Below are 15,456 nucleotides of genomic sequence, written 5' to 3' on the forward strand. Positions count from 1 at the left end.
GAATGGGAACGCTATCTGTTACATGTCCCGAAACACAATGAAAAATCAGTATTATCAAATGAGTTGCAAGTACAGGGTCTATTCTATTGAAATAATGGCTAAATAGACCCTGGAATGGGAACGCTATCTGTTACATGTCTCGAAACATAATGAAAAGCCTATAATCTCCTATCAGATGCAAATACAGGTTCTGTTCTAACGGGAATGATACGATGTCTAAACAGGCCTTGCATTGAACAGACCTTGGAATGGGAACGCTATCTGTTAAATGTCCCGAAACATAATGCAAAAGTATGCATTCGCAAATGAGATGGTCTGTTTTCTATTGCGAATAATGACTAAACAAACCCTCGAATGGGAATGCTATCTGTGATATGTCCCGAAACATAATGAAAAGGCTGTATTATCAAATGAGTTGTAAGTACAGAGTCTATTTCATTGAAATAATGGCTAAATAGACCCTGGAATTGGAACGCTATCTGTTACATGTCTCGAAACATAAAGTGAAACATGTAATCTCAAATGAGATTCAAATACAGGGTCTGTTCTATCGGGAATGATATGTTGGCTGAACAGACCTTGGAATGAGAACGCTATCTTTTAAATGTCCCGAAACATAATGCAAAAGTATGCATTCGCAAATGAGATGGTCTGTTTTCTATTGCGAATAATGACTAAACAATTTACATCAGAGTACTCGAGACAAGACGAAAAAGAAATTCTTCCAAAAATTCAATTAATAGACGATGAATAAAGCCCAAGACGAGAAGGCCCAAAACCAAACAAAAGAAGTTTAAACGAGAAGGCCCACAACAAAGCAAAGCAAAAAAGAAATTTTTAGTAATCGAGACAAGAAAATCATTCAGATTTCACAGTAATACAATGAACTCAAAATTCCCCCAACGATGACCATTTTGCATTCTGAAAACAAATTAAGATCACAAACAAATCCAGAAGAACAAAATTTGAGTGAGTTCACGGGTTTTAACAATCTCCCACAATTGTTCGATGTGTCCATATTGAGGAAGAAACACACGGGTAAATCGTGGCAAAAGGGTTTTGAAGGTTGAGGAGAAAAAGCCAAAGAATGTCTGTCTCCATCGGCCGACGATGAGGCTTAAAGCAAAGCAAGAAAAACACGCCAAGCAACCAGTTCTTGTCTTTACCTTTGGATTTTTTCTTGATTCTCCCAAATACACAAGGTTGAATGGAAAACCCATCTGATGATACGTCTCGCTTCTGCGATCTAAAAGATTATTTTTTTCCTCGATTGATCGATTGACTGGAGATCTTCAGCTCCTGGGTTCCCTTCTTTTGGTGGGAATCTGATAGGAAGATTTGCTTAGAAGGTGAGTAGGTCTGTTCTCTGATGTTTAAAGCGTCTGTTTGGTTGCCGAGAAACTCCTGGAAAATAAAAGGGAGCCGGTAATTTTGCTTTAGTTTCAATTAATCATGTTCATGCTCACTATTTGTTTGCCAAATTGCTGAAAACTTTGAATTTCGCTTGATCATATTTGGGTAAATTGTCTCTGCGATCTTCTAGCGGACTCAAGTTTATACGTTCCAGATAGTCCTGCCCCTTCGAAACATGAATTCCTTCTGAAACGATATGCCCTTTTTACTTGTTCATTTACAGGAACTTGTGATGGAAATTGTCTCACAGAACACACCACTGCGGATTCATGTGGTGAGCCCTAGTTCCAGATCAGTCAAGAGAAGTGTAGATTCATCTAGGAACGTCAAAGTTTTGTGCTTAAATGGTAGGAAGGGAATTGGACCACCGAAATTCTCTTCACTGAATGATCATAGGAAAGGATCTAGATATTCGAAATCATCGTACGAAGTGGCTAGAAGATCCATTTTTGTGGTTAGAAATGGAATCTCTGAAGGGTATGTTATCGATGGGGATGAAGATGTTGGAACTATAACAAGCAGACGGGAATCTGCCTCGAAGATTTCGATTCCAGGTTTGCCCGATGAATCCAAGGGTGTGGCGATTTTACATAACTCATTTTCTTCCTTATCTAAAATTATCACGTGGTTTTTACAGGGGAAATATGTATTACTGCGGGAGAATTCACGTTTTCGCAGCCAGATTTCTCGTAATGAACTGTGAGCTTAGGCCTCCACTCCCAGTAAAAGCTACTGATGGAAGCTCCATGTTCACCCTTGGATTCATCGGGCAAACCTGGAATCGAAATCTTCGAGGCAGATTCCCGTCTGCTTGTTATAGTTCCAACATCTTCATCCCCTGTTGTGATTTTGTTATTTTGGTATGTTATATTTGCATTGATAGAAGTCGAAAGAGGAATTTGTAAGTGCTCTTCCCTGCTTCTTTTTATACATCGTATGTCTGAATTCGGTATTAAGCAACTCAAGACATGGGATGATGATTGTCAATATGTTTTAATTCATCCCAACATGGAAAGTGGTAATTAAAAGAATATTTAAAATTGGAAATTGGTGTGGCGATTTTACATAACTCATTTTCTTCCTTATCTAAAATTATCACGTGGTTTTTACAGGGGAAATATGTATTACTGCGGGAGAATTCACGTTTTCGCAGCCAGATTTCTCGTAATGAACTGTGAGCTTAGGCCTCCACTCCCAGTAAAAGCTACTGATGGAAGCTCCATGTTCACCCTTGGATTCATCGGGCAAACCTGGAATCGAAATCTTCGAGGCAGATTCCCGTCTGCTTGTTATAGTTCCAACATCTTCATCCCCATCGATAACATACCCTTCAGAGATTCCATTTCTAACCACAAAAATGGATCTTCTAGCCACTTCGTACGATGATTTCGAATATCTAGATCCTTTCCTATGATCATTCAGTGAAGAGAATTTCGGTGGTCCAATTCCCTTCCTACCATTTAAGCACAAAACTTTGACGTTCCTAGATGAATCTACACTTCTCTTGACTGATCTGGAACTAGGGCTCACCACATGAATCCGCAGTGGTGTGTTCTGTGAGACAATTTCCATCACAAGTTCCTGTAAATGAACAAGTAAAAAGGGCATATCGTTTCAGAAGGAATTCATGTTTCGAAGGGGCAGGACTATCTGGAACGTATAAACTTGAGTCCGCTAGAAGATCGCAGAGACAATTTACCCAAATATGATCAAGCGAAATTCAAAGTTTTCAGCAATTTGGCAAACAAATAGTGAGCATGAACATGATTAATTGAAACTAAAGCAAAATTACCGGCTCCCTTTTATTTTCCAGGAGTTTCTCGGCAACCAAACAGACGCTTTAAACATCAGAGAACAGACCTACTCACCTTCTAAGCAAATCTTCCTATCAGATTCCCACCAAAAGAAGGGAACCCAGGAGCTGAAGATCTCCAGTCAATCGATCAATCGAGGAAAAAAATAATCTTTTAGATCGCAGAAGCGAGACGTATCATCAGATGGGTTTTCCATTCAACCTTGTGTATTTGGGAGAATCAAGAAAAAATCCAAAGGTAAAGACAAGAACTGGTTGCTTGGCGTGTTTTTCTTGCTTTGCTTTAAGCCTCATCGTCGGCCGATGGAGACAGACATTCTTTGGCTTTTTCTCCTCAACCTTCAAAACCCTTTTGCCACGATTTACCCGTGTGTTTCTTCCTCAATATGGACACATCGAACAATTGTGGGAGATTGTTAAAACCCGTGAACTCACTCAAATTTTGTTCTTCTGGATTTGTTTGTGATCTTAATTTGTTTTCAGAATGCAAAATGGTCATCGTTGGGGGAATTTTGAGTTCATTGTATTACTGTGAAATCTGAATGATTTTCTTGTCTCGATTACTAAAAATTTCTTTTTTGCTTTGCTTTGTTGTGGGCCTTCTCGTTTAAACTTCTTTTGTTTGGTTTTGGGCCTTCTCGTCTTGGGCTTTATTCATCGTCTATTAATTGAATTTTTGGAAGAATTTCTTTTTCGTCTTGTCTCGAGTACTCTGATGTAAATCATGTAATCGGGCCAGTTTTTGAATTCAAATGGGCCTAATTTCTGACCGTTGGGAAAAACTGGGTTAAAACGGAATACCGGAAATGCCCTTACGCTTACACTGAAATTTTCCTGTTTTGTGGAAATGCCGACCCTTAAATAAGAGGGTCTGACACTCTCATTTGTCATTACTCTCCTTCCTATTCGTCTTTCCTCTCTCTCTCTCTCGATGGCGATTTTCTTCTTCGCTATCTTTTCCAGTTCTTGGAGTTTCTTGCGAATCTGTTCCTCATTTCTTAGTTTCTGTTTCTCCCTTCTGATTTCTACGTTTACCCACCCAGTGAACCCAATGCCAGAAACCCTAGTTTTTCTACATTTGCATGCTTCTTGTTGATTCCACGCGTGGAACGTTCGATTTTGTAGAAAAGGCTGCATCTTTCCTGTTTTTCTTTGAAAGCTCTGTAACGTTTTCCGGTTTATGTTTTTTCTTTGATTGCTAGTCACGGTTTAGTGTAGCCTCTGAATTTTCTTTTCTTGGTTTTTTGGATTTTTTCTATTGGCTTCAGGTGGGTTCGGTGTCTCAATCGGCGTTGATTCGATTGACATCACACAGATCTTAACTGTTCACTTCAGGGACATCGAGGAATCCGCCATCAATGAGGAGAAGTTGCTGATCACGGCGGAGCTCCTCCGTCTCTTCTCGTCTCTGCCTTGTCACAATGAGAAATCTGCCTGGTTTCTCAGGTAACCTCGCTCTATCACACATCAAATTCTGCAAAGCTTGAATATCTTGTAAGTTTCGCGAATATAGACATTGTACGGTATATTTTGACTAACTGCGTGAAGAATTGGAGTGTTCGTCACATCTCTGTGTCAATCGTTGATTAATTATTTCTCTTTTGCAATTTGAGTTTCTGATAATATTCAGCAGTAATGGGGGGTCTAGGCTTTCCTTAGAGACATACATCGGTTCATGAACTGCGGGAGAATTCACGTTTTCGCAGCCAGATTTCTCGTAATGAACTGTGAGCTTAGGCCTCCACTCCCAGTAAAAGCTACTGATGGAAGCTCCATGTTCACCCTTGGATTCATCGGGCAAACCTGGAATCGAAATCTTCGAGGCAGATTCCCGTCTGCTTGTTATAGTTCCAACATCTTCATCCCCATCGATAACATACCCTTCAGAGATTCCATTTCTAACCACAAAAATGGATCTTCTAGCCACTTCGTACGATGATTTCGAATATCTAGATCCTTTCCTATGATCATTCAGTGAAGAGAATTTCGGTGGTCCAATTCCCTTCCTACCATTTAAGCACAAAACTTTGACGTTCCTAGATGAATCTACACTTCTCTTGACTGATCTGGAACTAGGGCTCACCACATGAATCCGCAGTGGTGTGTTCTGTGAGACAATTTCCATCACAAGTTCCTGTAAATGAACAAGTAAAAAGGGCATATCGTTTCAGAAGGAATTCATGTTTCGAAGGGGCAGGACTATCTGGAACGTATAAACTTGAGTCCGCTAGAAGATCGCAGAGACAATTTACCCAAATATGATCAAGCGAAATTCAAAGTTTTCAGCAATTTGGCAAACAAATAGTGAGCATGAACATGATTAATTGAAACTAAAGCAAAATTACCGGCTCCCTTTTATTTTCCAGGAGTTTCTCGGCAACCAAACAGACGCTTTAAACATCAGAGAACAGACCTACTCACCTTCTAAGCAAATCTTCCTATCAGATTCCCACCAAAAGAAGGGAACCCAGGAGCTGAAGATCTCCAGTCAATCGATCAATCGAGGAAAAAAATAATCTTTTAGATCGCAGAAGCGAGACGTATCATCAGATGGGTTTTCCATTCAACCTTGTGTATTTGGGAGAATCAAGAAAAAATCCAAAGGTAAAGACAAGAACTGGTTGCTTGGCGTGTTTTTCTTGCTTTGCTTTAAGCCTCATCGTCGGCCGATGGAGACAGACATTCTTTGGCTTTTTCTCCTCAACCTTCAAAACCCTTTTGCCACGATTTACCCGTGTGTTTCTTCCTCAATATGGACACATCGAACAATTGTGGGAGATTGTTAAAACCCGTGAACTCACTCAAATTTTGTTCTTCTGGATTTGTTTGTGATCTTAATTTGTTTTCAGAATGCAAAATGGTCATCGTTGGGGGAATTTTGAGTTCATTGTATTACTGTGAAATCTGAATGATTTTCTTGTCTCGATTACTAAAAATTTCTTTTTTGCTTTGCTTTGTTGTGGGCCTTCTCGTTTAAACTTCTTTTGTTTGGTTTTGGGCCTTCTCGTCTTGGGCTTTATTCATCGTCTATTAATTGAATTTTTGGAAGAATTTCTTTTTCGTCTTGTCTCGAGTACTCTGATGTAAATCATGTAATCGGGCCAGTTTTTGAATTCAAATGGGCCTAATTTCTGACCGTTGGGAAAAACTGGGTTAAAACGGAATACCGGAAATGCCCTTACGCTTACACTGAAATTTTCCTGTTTTGTGGAAATGCCGACCCTTAAATAAGAGGGTCTGACACTCTCATTTGTCATTACTCTCCTTCCTATTCGTCTTTCCTCTCTCTCTCTCTCGATGGCGATTTTCTTCTTCGCTATCTTTTCCAGTTCTTGGAGTTTCTTGCGAATCTGTTCCTCATTTCTTAGTTTCTGTTTCTCCCTTCTGATTTCTACGTTTACCCACCCAGTGAACCCAATGCCAGAAACCCTAGTTTTTCTACATTTGCATGCTTCTTGTTGATTCCACGCGTGGAACGTTCGATTTTGTAGAAAAGGCTGCATCTTTCCTGTTTTTCTTTGAAAGCTCTGTAACGTTTTCCGGTTTATGTTTTTTCTTTGATTGCTAGTCACGGTTTAGTGTAGCCTCTGAATTTTCTTTTCTTGGTTTTTTGGATTTTTTCTATTGGCTTCAGGTGGGTTCGGTGTCTCAATCGGCGTTGATTCGATTGACATCACACAGATCTTAACTGTTCACTTCAGGGACATCGAGGAATCCGCCATCAATGAGGAGAAGTTGCTGATCACGGCGGAGCTCCTCCGTCTCTTCTCGTCTCTGCCTTGTCACAATGAGAAATCTGCCTGGTTTCTCAGGTAACCTCGCTCTATCACACATCAAATTCTGCAAAGCTTGAATATCTTGTAAGTTTCGCGAATATAGACATTGTACGGTATATTTTGACTAACTGCGTGAAGAATTGGAGTGTTCGTCACATCTCTGTGTCAATCGTTGATTAATTATTTCTCTTTTGCAATTTGAGTTTCTGATAATATTCAGCAGTAATGGGGGGTCTAGGCTTTCCTTAGAGACATACATCGGTTCATGAACTGCGGGAGAATTCACGTTTTCGCAGCCAGATTTCTCGTAATGAACTGTGAGCTTAGGCCTCCACTCCCAGTAAAAGCTACTGATGGAAGCTCCATGTTCACCCTTGGATTCATCGGGCAAACCTGGAATCGAAATCTTCGAGGCAGATTCCCGTCTGCTTGTTATAGTTCCAACATCTTCATCCCCATCGATAACATACCCTTCAGAGATTCCATTTCTAACCACAAAAATGGATCTTCTAGCCACTTCGTACGATGATTTCGAATATCTAGATCCTTTCCTATGATCATTCAGTGAAGAGAATTTCGGTGGTCCAATTCCCTTCCTACCATTTAAGCACAAAACTTTGACGTTCCTAGATGAATCTACACTTCTCTTGACTGATCTGGAACTAGGGCTCACCACATGAATCCGCAGTGGTGTGTTCTGTGAGACAATTTCCATCACAAGTTCCTGTAAATGAACAAGTAAAAAGGGCATATCGTTTCAGAAGGAATTCATGTTTCGAAGGGGCAGGACTATCTGGAACGTATAAACTTGAGTCCGCTAGAAGATCGCAGAGACAATTTACCCAAATATGATCAAGCGAAATTCAAAGTTTTCAGCAATTTGGCAAACAAATAGTGAGCATGAACATGATTAATTGAAACTAAAGCAAAATTACCGGCTCCCTTTTATTTTCCAGGAGTTTCTCGGCAACCAAACAGACGCTTTAAACATCAGAGAACAGACCTACTCACCTTCTAAGCAAATCTTCCTATCAGATTCCCACCAAAAGAAGGGAACCCAGGAGCTGAAGATCTCCAGTCAATCGATCAATCGAGGAAAAAAATAATCTTTTAGATCGCAGAAGCGAGACGTATCATCAGATGGGTTTTCCATTCAACCTTGTGTATTTGGGAGAATCAAGAAAAAATCCAAAGGTAAAGACAAGAACTGGTTGCTTGGCGTGTTTTTCTTGCTTTGCTTTAAGCCTCATCGTCGGCCGATGGAGACAGACATTCTTTGGCTTTTTCTCCTCAACCTTCAAAACCCTTTTGCCACGATTTACCCGTGTGTTTCTTCCTCAATATGGACACATCGAACAATTGTGGGAGATTGTTAAAACCCCCGCGTTTTCTACTGCAATGGTTCTTCCTCTTTTCGAGCTTTTAAGTCCGAACCCGTAAATTTTACGGATGGATTCGGACGGGTAACAGATTTGGACTTTTTCGACACTAACATCCAGGGACGTAATCTTACATGTTCAATTTGATCGATTATGCCCATATGATTCAAAGTAAAAGGGGGGCGAGAGATCTGATTAGTTCATGAGATCTGTTGGTACCAAATCTGTTGGGATGCGCACATGGCTGGTGGAACTTATCTCTCAAAGGGATGGAACAATCGAAAGGTTAACACTCATATGCGGTGCAGTCATATCGTATCTCTCTGTGAAGTTGATACGGAAAAACAAGAAACGAAAACCCGAGACCGCTTTCATGTGTTAAAGAACTGTCTCCATGATAAAACCAGGATACATATGAATGGTATTGTGTAAAGAATATATATACACTTTTTGTTTGTACGCTTAAGCACAATGTAGGTTCTGTAAACCGATTCAGTTAGTTGAAGGCTTGAAGCTGTTACCTTGGGATCGGTTTCCAGTCGATTTCTAAGTGCTGCCATTGTAATGCTTCCATGGCTTTATCCAGGGCTGTTTTCCGGTGCTGTAGCAAGGCATGTGAACCATCATCGCTCTGCTCCAACGTGTCCCTGTTCTTCTGTTTCCGAGGCAACTTTCTTGAGATGCTCTTCCAATTTGATTCAAAGGAAGAAGCTGAAATGAAATATCATGGAAGCGATAGCCATATTGCATATATGATTATATTCAGATTCCAAATGCAAAGAGAAGTCATTCATTTGTTGTGTTTTCGGTTCAAGAATGATCAACTGCGAGTGGGATTAATATTGATGGAAGAAGAAAGACGATATTTCACGATCAACCCACCTTCGCTTTGGCCATTGAAACCATGGACAATGCAGGCACAAAGCCAGGGTCTTCCTGCACATGAAGCTTTTGCACCGCCTCTGATTTCGCCATTGTGCTGCTTCAATCTGCACAAAGAACACTCGCTTTAGATATCCAATCTATGAATGATGCCATATTTCACCTCCAAAACCACGATAGCGAAAATCCCAGTTCTTCAATTCTCGTTGGAGAGCTCAGAGATCTCAACATCAATGAAAGAATAACTTCGGTTCGATGATTAAGGTTGTTCTAACACGAAACTAACTTATGTTCTGTTCAAACCCTAAACTTCCATTAAGGACATCAAGGGACTGATTCCACGGAATCAGTCATCCAGAGCTCAGGCCCACGTGGGAATTTCAACAGAGAGAAACAGAAAAGAAAGCTCTATGAAAAATTACTTTCAGCATCAACAAATCAACACATACATATATCTAACCCCGGATATGTAGCGAAAAATTTCAGAAATTGATCCGAACCCAGATCATACAACCTCACAAACTACCGAAATCTATCGTTATTAACGATCGGAGAGCATGAAAACATGACGAACCGGCGAGAGAAATCGGTTGTGACGCCGACATAAGTTTTGATGGGTTTGTTCGTAGACAGAATCAGATAAACACACCAAGATCTTGACTTTATTGCGGATTTCGAATTTGGGCTCCTCGGCGAAGAGGAAGATGACGAGATTTGGGTCGGCAAATCCTGGGATTTGGGGAATTTTTGTGGGTTAGGGTTGGGATTGCGGAGCTTCACCGACGGAAACGTTCTGGATATAGACCTCATCATCTCATTATTCCGACACCGAGATGGAAGTCGAGGGGGGAAAACAACACGATCTTTTCCACTACAAAAGAACTCGAGCAATATACATAAATATACGAAATGTTAGACGATCCGAAAATAATAATCGTTAAATATCATTCTACATTTTAGACATTTTAATTACGATATTTTAAATGCAAAAAAAAGTTACGATTTTTTTAAAAGATGTTAATATTTTTAATTGTGATCCTTTCATAATTTTATTATATGTATCCCGTACCAAAATCCTATCGAGAAGTTATTGTGTGTAATTAGATTCATTTTATTTTTAGGAGAATTGTAATATCCCCTCTTCTACACTTTTTTTTTTCTTCTACTGAATTTAATTTTGTAAAATTATTATTTTTGTTATAATTATGAGATGCAGAATGGTACGCTTGACGTGAAAAAGTGGTAAAAGAATAATACAATGCTTTATATAAACTTACACGAAGAATAAGGCATTTTGAATATACAAGATAATTTACATCTAACTTTGTTGGTTTCGGACAACAGTTAACATGTGCTTTTGTCCTGGGCAGACTTCTTTAGCACCAAACTCAAATTGGATCTCAAGTACGAACCAACCTGTCTCCATAGCGAATACTTAGATCCGTACAACCGTAGATTCACCGATTTCTTGGAACCGTCTCTAGGAAATTCGAGTTCTCGGGCAATGCTTGATTCAGAATCTTCGTCTTCCAGATGCGGTAGCGACGAAGAACCACCCGATTCCAGGTGCTGGATCCACCCGCGAAGCAGATAGTTTACGACCTGCTCGAAATCCAATACAAAGGATAAGTTTTTCAGATGACTATAAATACCCAAAAATCGAAAAACAGTCTCGTGCTCATCCCATATGACAATGCAGAACCAGCAAAAGTTCATGTAGTAAAAGCTCGAAGTTATATTCTCGTACCTCAGGGACTTCGTCGTGAGGGCAGTGACCGGCGGGGCTGATCACATAGTAAGGAGCGTTGGGTATTTGCCACTTTATCCTTAGTCCCCATATCGGTTTCACCCACGGATCTTCTCTTCCATACATGAGACAGATGGGAACTTTGTTTTTTTTACACCTTTTGAGACAACAATCAAACAAGCGTTTCTTCAGTAAAAAACGGCAAGAACGATTTTGCAGAGAGAAGAACGAGACAGGAGGGATTGAGCCTTTTCTTCTTACATAGATAAAGCATCGGCGAAAGAAAGCTGTCCGGCAGGAGCACACATAATGGAAGCAAGCGAGGCAGCAGCAGCGGGATGGCGAGTGATCTCAACTATATGAGAGAACACTTTATCAACATCCGTAGAATGGTCAGCATAAACCTGTCTGAGTATTTCCGCTATGCTTTTGGGATCACTTATCTTCTGCCACCTGAAATCCAGCAGGGAAATGAGAGTAAAACCATCATCAAACTAATGACAGTCCCCATCTGAAACTAAGTGCTGCCATTGTAATGCTTCCATGGCTTTATCCAGGGCTGTTTTCCGGTGCTGTAGCAAGGCATGTGAACCATCATCGCTCTGCTCCAACGTGTCCCTGTTCTTCTGTTTCCGAGGCAACTTTCTTGAGATGCTCTTCCAATTTGATTCAAAGGAAGAAGCTGAAATGAAATATCATGGAAGCGATAGCCATATTGCATATATGATTATATTCAGATTCCAAATGCAAAGAGAAGTCATTCATTTGTTGTGTTTTCGGTTCAAGAATGATCAACTGCGAGTGGGATTAATATTGATGGAAGAAGAAAGACGATATTTCACGATCAACCCACCTTCGCTTTGGCCATTGAAACCATGGACAATGCAGGCACAAAGCCAGGGTCTTCCTGCACATGAAGCTTTTGCACCGCCTCTGATTTCGCCATTGTGCTGCTTCAATCTGCACAAAGAACACTCGCTTTAGATATCCAATCTATGAATGATGCCATATTTCACCTCCAAAACCACGATAGCGAAAATCCCAGTTCTTCAATTCTCGTTGGAGAGCTCAGAGATCTCAACATCAATGAAAGAATAACTTCGGTTCGATGATTAAGGTTGTTCTAACACGAAACTAACTTATGTTCTGTTCAAACCCTAAACTTCCATTAAGGACATCAAGGGACTGATTCCACGGAATCAGTCATCCAGAGCTCAGGCCCACGTGGGAATTTCAACAGAGAGAAACAGAAAAGAAAGCTCTATGAAAAATTACTTTCAGCATCAACAAATCAACACATACATATATCTAACCCCGGATATGTAGCGAAAAATTTCAGAAATTGATCCGAACCCAGATCATACAACCTCACAAACTACCGAAATCTATCGTTATTAACGATCGGAGAGCATGAAAACATGACGAACCGGCGAGAGAAATCGGTTGTGACGCCGACATAAGTTTTGATGGGTTTGTTCGTAGACAGAATCAGATAAACACACCAAGATCTTGACTTTATTGCGGATTTCGAATTTGGGCTCCTCGGCGAAGAGGAAGATGACGAGATTTGGGTCGGCAAATCCTGGGATTTGGGGAATTTTTGTGGGTTAGGGTTGGGATTGCGGAGCTTCACCGACGGAAACGTTCTGGATATAGACCTCATCATCTCATTATTCCGACACCGAGATGGAAGTCGAGGGGGGAAAACAACACGATCTTTTCCACTACAAAAGAACTCGAGCAATATACATAAATATACGAAATGTTAGACGATCCGAAAATAATAATCGTTAAATATCATTCTACATTTTAGACATTTTAATTACGATATTTTAAATGCAAAAAAAAGTTACGATTTTTTTAAAAGATGTTAATATTTTTAATTGTGATCCTTTCATAATTTTATTATATGTATCCCGTACCAAAATCCTATCGAGAAGTTATTGTGTGTAATTAGATTCATTTTATTTTTAGGAGAATTGTAATATCCCCTCTTCTACACTTTTTTTTTTCTTCTACTGAATTTAATTTTGTAAAATTATTATTTTTGTTATAATTATGAGATGCAGAATGGTACGCTTGACGTGAAAAAGTGGTAAAAGAATAATACAATGCTTTATATAAACTTACACGAAGAATAAGGCATTTTGAATATACAAGATAATTTACATCTAACTTTGTTGGTTTCGGACAACAGTTAACATGTGCTTTTGTCCTGGGCAGACTTCTTTAGCACCAAACTCAAATTGGATCTCAAGTACGAACCAACCTGTCTCCATAGCGAATACTTAGATCCGTACAACCGTAGATTCACCGATTTCTTGGAACCGTCTCTAGGAAATTCGAGTTCTCGGGCAATGCTTGATTCAGAATCTTCGTCTTCCAGATGCGGTAGCGACGAAGAACCACCCGATTCCAGGTGCTGGATCCACCCGCGAAGCAGATAGTTTACGACCTGCTCGAAATCCAATACAAAGGATAAGTTTTTCAGATGACTATAAATACCCAAAAATCGAAAAACAGTCTCGTGCTCATCCCATATGACAATGCAGAACCAGCAAAAGTTCATGTAGTAAAAGCTCGAAGTTATATTCTCGTACCTCAGGGACTTCGTCGTGAGGGCAGTGACCGGCGGGGCTGATCACATAGTAAGGAGCGTTGGGTATTTGCCACTTTATCCTTAGTCCCCATATCGGTTTCACCCACGGATCTTCTCTTCCATACATGAGACAGATGGGAACTTTGTTTTTTTTACACCTTTTGAGACAACAATCAAACAAGCGTTTCTTCAGTAAAAAACGGCAAGAACGATTTTGCAGAGAGAAGAACGAGACAGGAGGGATTGAGCCTTTTCTTCTTACATAGATAAAGCATCGGCGAAAGAAAGCTGTCCGGCAGGAGCACACATAATGGAAGCAAGCGAGGCAGCAGCAGCGGGATGGCGAGTGATCTCAACTATATGAGAGAACACTTTATCAACATCCGTAGAATGGTCAGCATAAACCTGTCTGAGTATTTCCGCTATGCTTTTGGGATCACTTATCTTCTGCCACCTGAAATCCAGCAGGGAAATGAGAGTAAAACCATCATCAAACTAATGACAGTCCCCATCTGAAACTAAGTGCTGCCATTGTAATGCTTCCATGGCTTTATCCAGGGCTGTTTTCCGGTGCTGTAGCAAGGCATGTGAACCATCATCGCTCTGCTCCAACGTGTCCCTGTTCTTCTGTTTCCGAGGCAACTTTCTTGAGATGCTCTTCCAATTTGATTCAAAGGAAGAAGCTGAAATGAAATATCATGGAAGCGATAGCCATATTGCATATATGATTATATTCAGATTCCAAATGCAAAGAGAAGTCATTCATTTGTTGTGTTTTCGGTTCAAGAATGATCAACTGCGAGTGGGATTAATATTGATGGAAGAAGAAAGACGATATTTCACGATCAACCCACCTTCGCTTTGGCCATTGAAACCATGGACAATGCAGGCACAAAGCCAGGGTCTTCCTGCACATGAAGCTTTTGCACCGCCTCTGATTTCGCCATTGTGCTGCTTCAATCTGCACAAAGAACACTCGCTTTAGATATCCAATCTATGAATGATGCCATATTTCACCTCCAAAACCACGATAGCGAAAATCCCAGTTCTTCAATTCTCGTTGGAGAGCTCAGAGATCTCAACATCAATGAAAGAATAACTTCGGTTCGATGATTAAGGTTGTTCTAACACGAAACTAACTTATGTTCTGTTCAAACCCTAAACTTCCATTAAGGACATCAAGGGACTGATTCCACGGAATCAGTCATCCAGAGCTCAGGCCCACGTGGGAATTTCAACAGAGAGAAACAGAAAAGAAAGCTCTATGAAAAATTACTTTCAGCATCAACAAATCAACACATACATATATCTAACCCCGGATATGTAGCGAAAAATTTCAGAAATTGATCCGAACCCAGATCATACAACCTCACAAACTACCGAAATCTATCGTTATTAACGATCGGAGAGCATGAAAACATGACGAACCGGCGAGAGAAATCGGTTGTGACGCCGACATAAGTTTTGATGGGTTTGTTCGTAGACAGAATCAGATAAACACACCAAGATCTTGACTTTATTGCGGATTTCGAATTTGGGCTCCTCGGCGAAGAGGAAGATGACGAGATTTGGGTCGGCAAATCCTGGGATTTGGGGAATTTTTGTGGGTTAGGGTTGGGATTGCGGAGCTTCACCGACGGAAACGTTCTGGATATAGACCTCATCATCTCATTATTCCGACACCGAGATGGAAGTCGAGGGGGGAAAACAACACGATCTTTTCCACTACAAAAGAACTCGAGCAATATACATAAATATACGAAATGTTAGACGATCCGAAAATAATAATCGTTAAATATCATTCTACATTTTAGACATTTTAATTACGATATTTTAAATGCAAAAAA

At 40.3% G+C, this 15,456-nt stretch overlaps 4 protein-coding genes and 2 long non-coding RNA genes across 7 annotated transcripts; 1 reads left to right on the forward strand and 5 right to left on the reverse strand.

The window, feature by feature from the left end:
• Positions 1-900: 900 nt before the first annotated feature.
• LOC104826699 lies at positions 901-1,850 on the forward strand. The gene is made up of 2 exons (XR_773834.2): positions 901-1,349; positions 1,637-1,850. It is a non-coding gene; the product is annotated as an uncharacterized LOC104826699 (long non-coding RNA).
• A 579-nt stretch (positions 1,851-2,429) lies between these two features.
• LOC104826701 lies at positions 2,430-3,730 on the reverse strand. Its single transcript, XR_773835.2, has 2 exons — positions 3,282-3,730; positions 2,430-2,994 (listed from the first exon to the last, which is right to left on the reverse strand). It is a non-coding gene; the product is annotated as an uncharacterized LOC104826701 (long non-coding RNA).
• A 4,997-nt stretch (positions 3,731-8,727) lies between these two features.
• LOC104826705 (structure-specific endonuclease subunit slx1-like) lies at positions 8,728-12,748 on the reverse strand. Of its 2 annotated transcripts, XM_010559528.1 has the most exons (4): positions 12,438-12,748; positions 11,864-11,970; positions 11,528-11,692; positions 8,728-8,927 (listed from the first exon to the last, which is right to left on the reverse strand). In XM_010559528.1, the coding sequence occupies exons 1-4, from the start codon at positions 12,674-12,676 to the stop codon at positions 8,899-8,901; spliced, it is 540 nt and encodes a 179-aa protein (XP_010557830.1). In that variant the 5' UTR covers positions 12,677-12,748; the 3' UTR covers positions 8,728-8,898. The 2 variants fall into 2 exon arrangements, with proteins under 2 accessions (XP_010557830.1, XP_010557828.1); XM_010559526.1 differs by lacking the exons at positions 11,528-11,692; positions 11,864-11,970; positions 12,438-12,748 and adding exons at positions 9,264-9,370; positions 9,838-10,143 and having other exon boundaries at positions 8,728-9,092.
• On the reverse strand, positions 10,496-11,510 carry LOC109117201 (pheophytinase, chloroplastic-like). The gene is made up of 3 exons (XM_019204025.1): positions 11,272-11,510; positions 11,011-11,167; positions 10,496-10,865 (listed from the first exon to the last, which is right to left on the reverse strand). Exons 1-3 carry the CDS (start codon positions 11,316-11,318, stop codon positions 10,608-10,610), a joined length of 462 nt encoding a protein of 153 aa, XP_019059570.1. The 5' UTR covers positions 11,319-11,510; the 3' UTR covers positions 10,496-10,607.
• Positions 12,749-13,095: 347 nt separating the features above from the next.
• LOC104827432 (pheophytinase, chloroplastic-like) lies at positions 13,096-14,111 on the reverse strand. Its single transcript, XM_010560605.2, has 3 exons — positions 13,872-14,111; positions 13,611-13,767; positions 13,096-13,465 (listed from the first exon to the last, which is right to left on the reverse strand). Exons 1-3 carry the CDS (start codon positions 13,916-13,918, stop codon positions 13,208-13,210), a joined length of 462 nt encoding a protein of 153 aa, XP_010558907.2. The 5' UTR covers positions 13,919-14,111; the 3' UTR covers positions 13,096-13,207.
• LOC104827433 (structure-specific endonuclease subunit slx1-like) lies at positions 14,105-15,348 on the reverse strand. Its single transcript, XM_010560606.1, has 3 exons — positions 15,038-15,348; positions 14,464-14,570; positions 14,105-14,292 (listed from the first exon to the last, which is right to left on the reverse strand). The coding sequence occupies exons 1-3, from the start codon at positions 15,274-15,276 to the stop codon at positions 14,105-14,107; spliced, it is 534 nt and encodes a 177-aa protein (XP_010558908.1). The 5' UTR covers positions 15,277-15,348.
• Between the last annotated feature and the right edge of the window lie 108 nt (positions 15,349-15,456).

This window comes from Tarenaya hassleriana, unplaced genomic scaffold (assembly GCF_000463585.1).
Source record: "Tarenaya hassleriana unplaced genomic scaffold, ASM46358v1 Cleome5, whole genome shotgun sequence".
Lineage (NCBI taxonomy): Eukaryota > Viridiplantae > Streptophyta > Magnoliopsida > Brassicales > Cleomaceae > Tarenaya > Tarenaya hassleriana.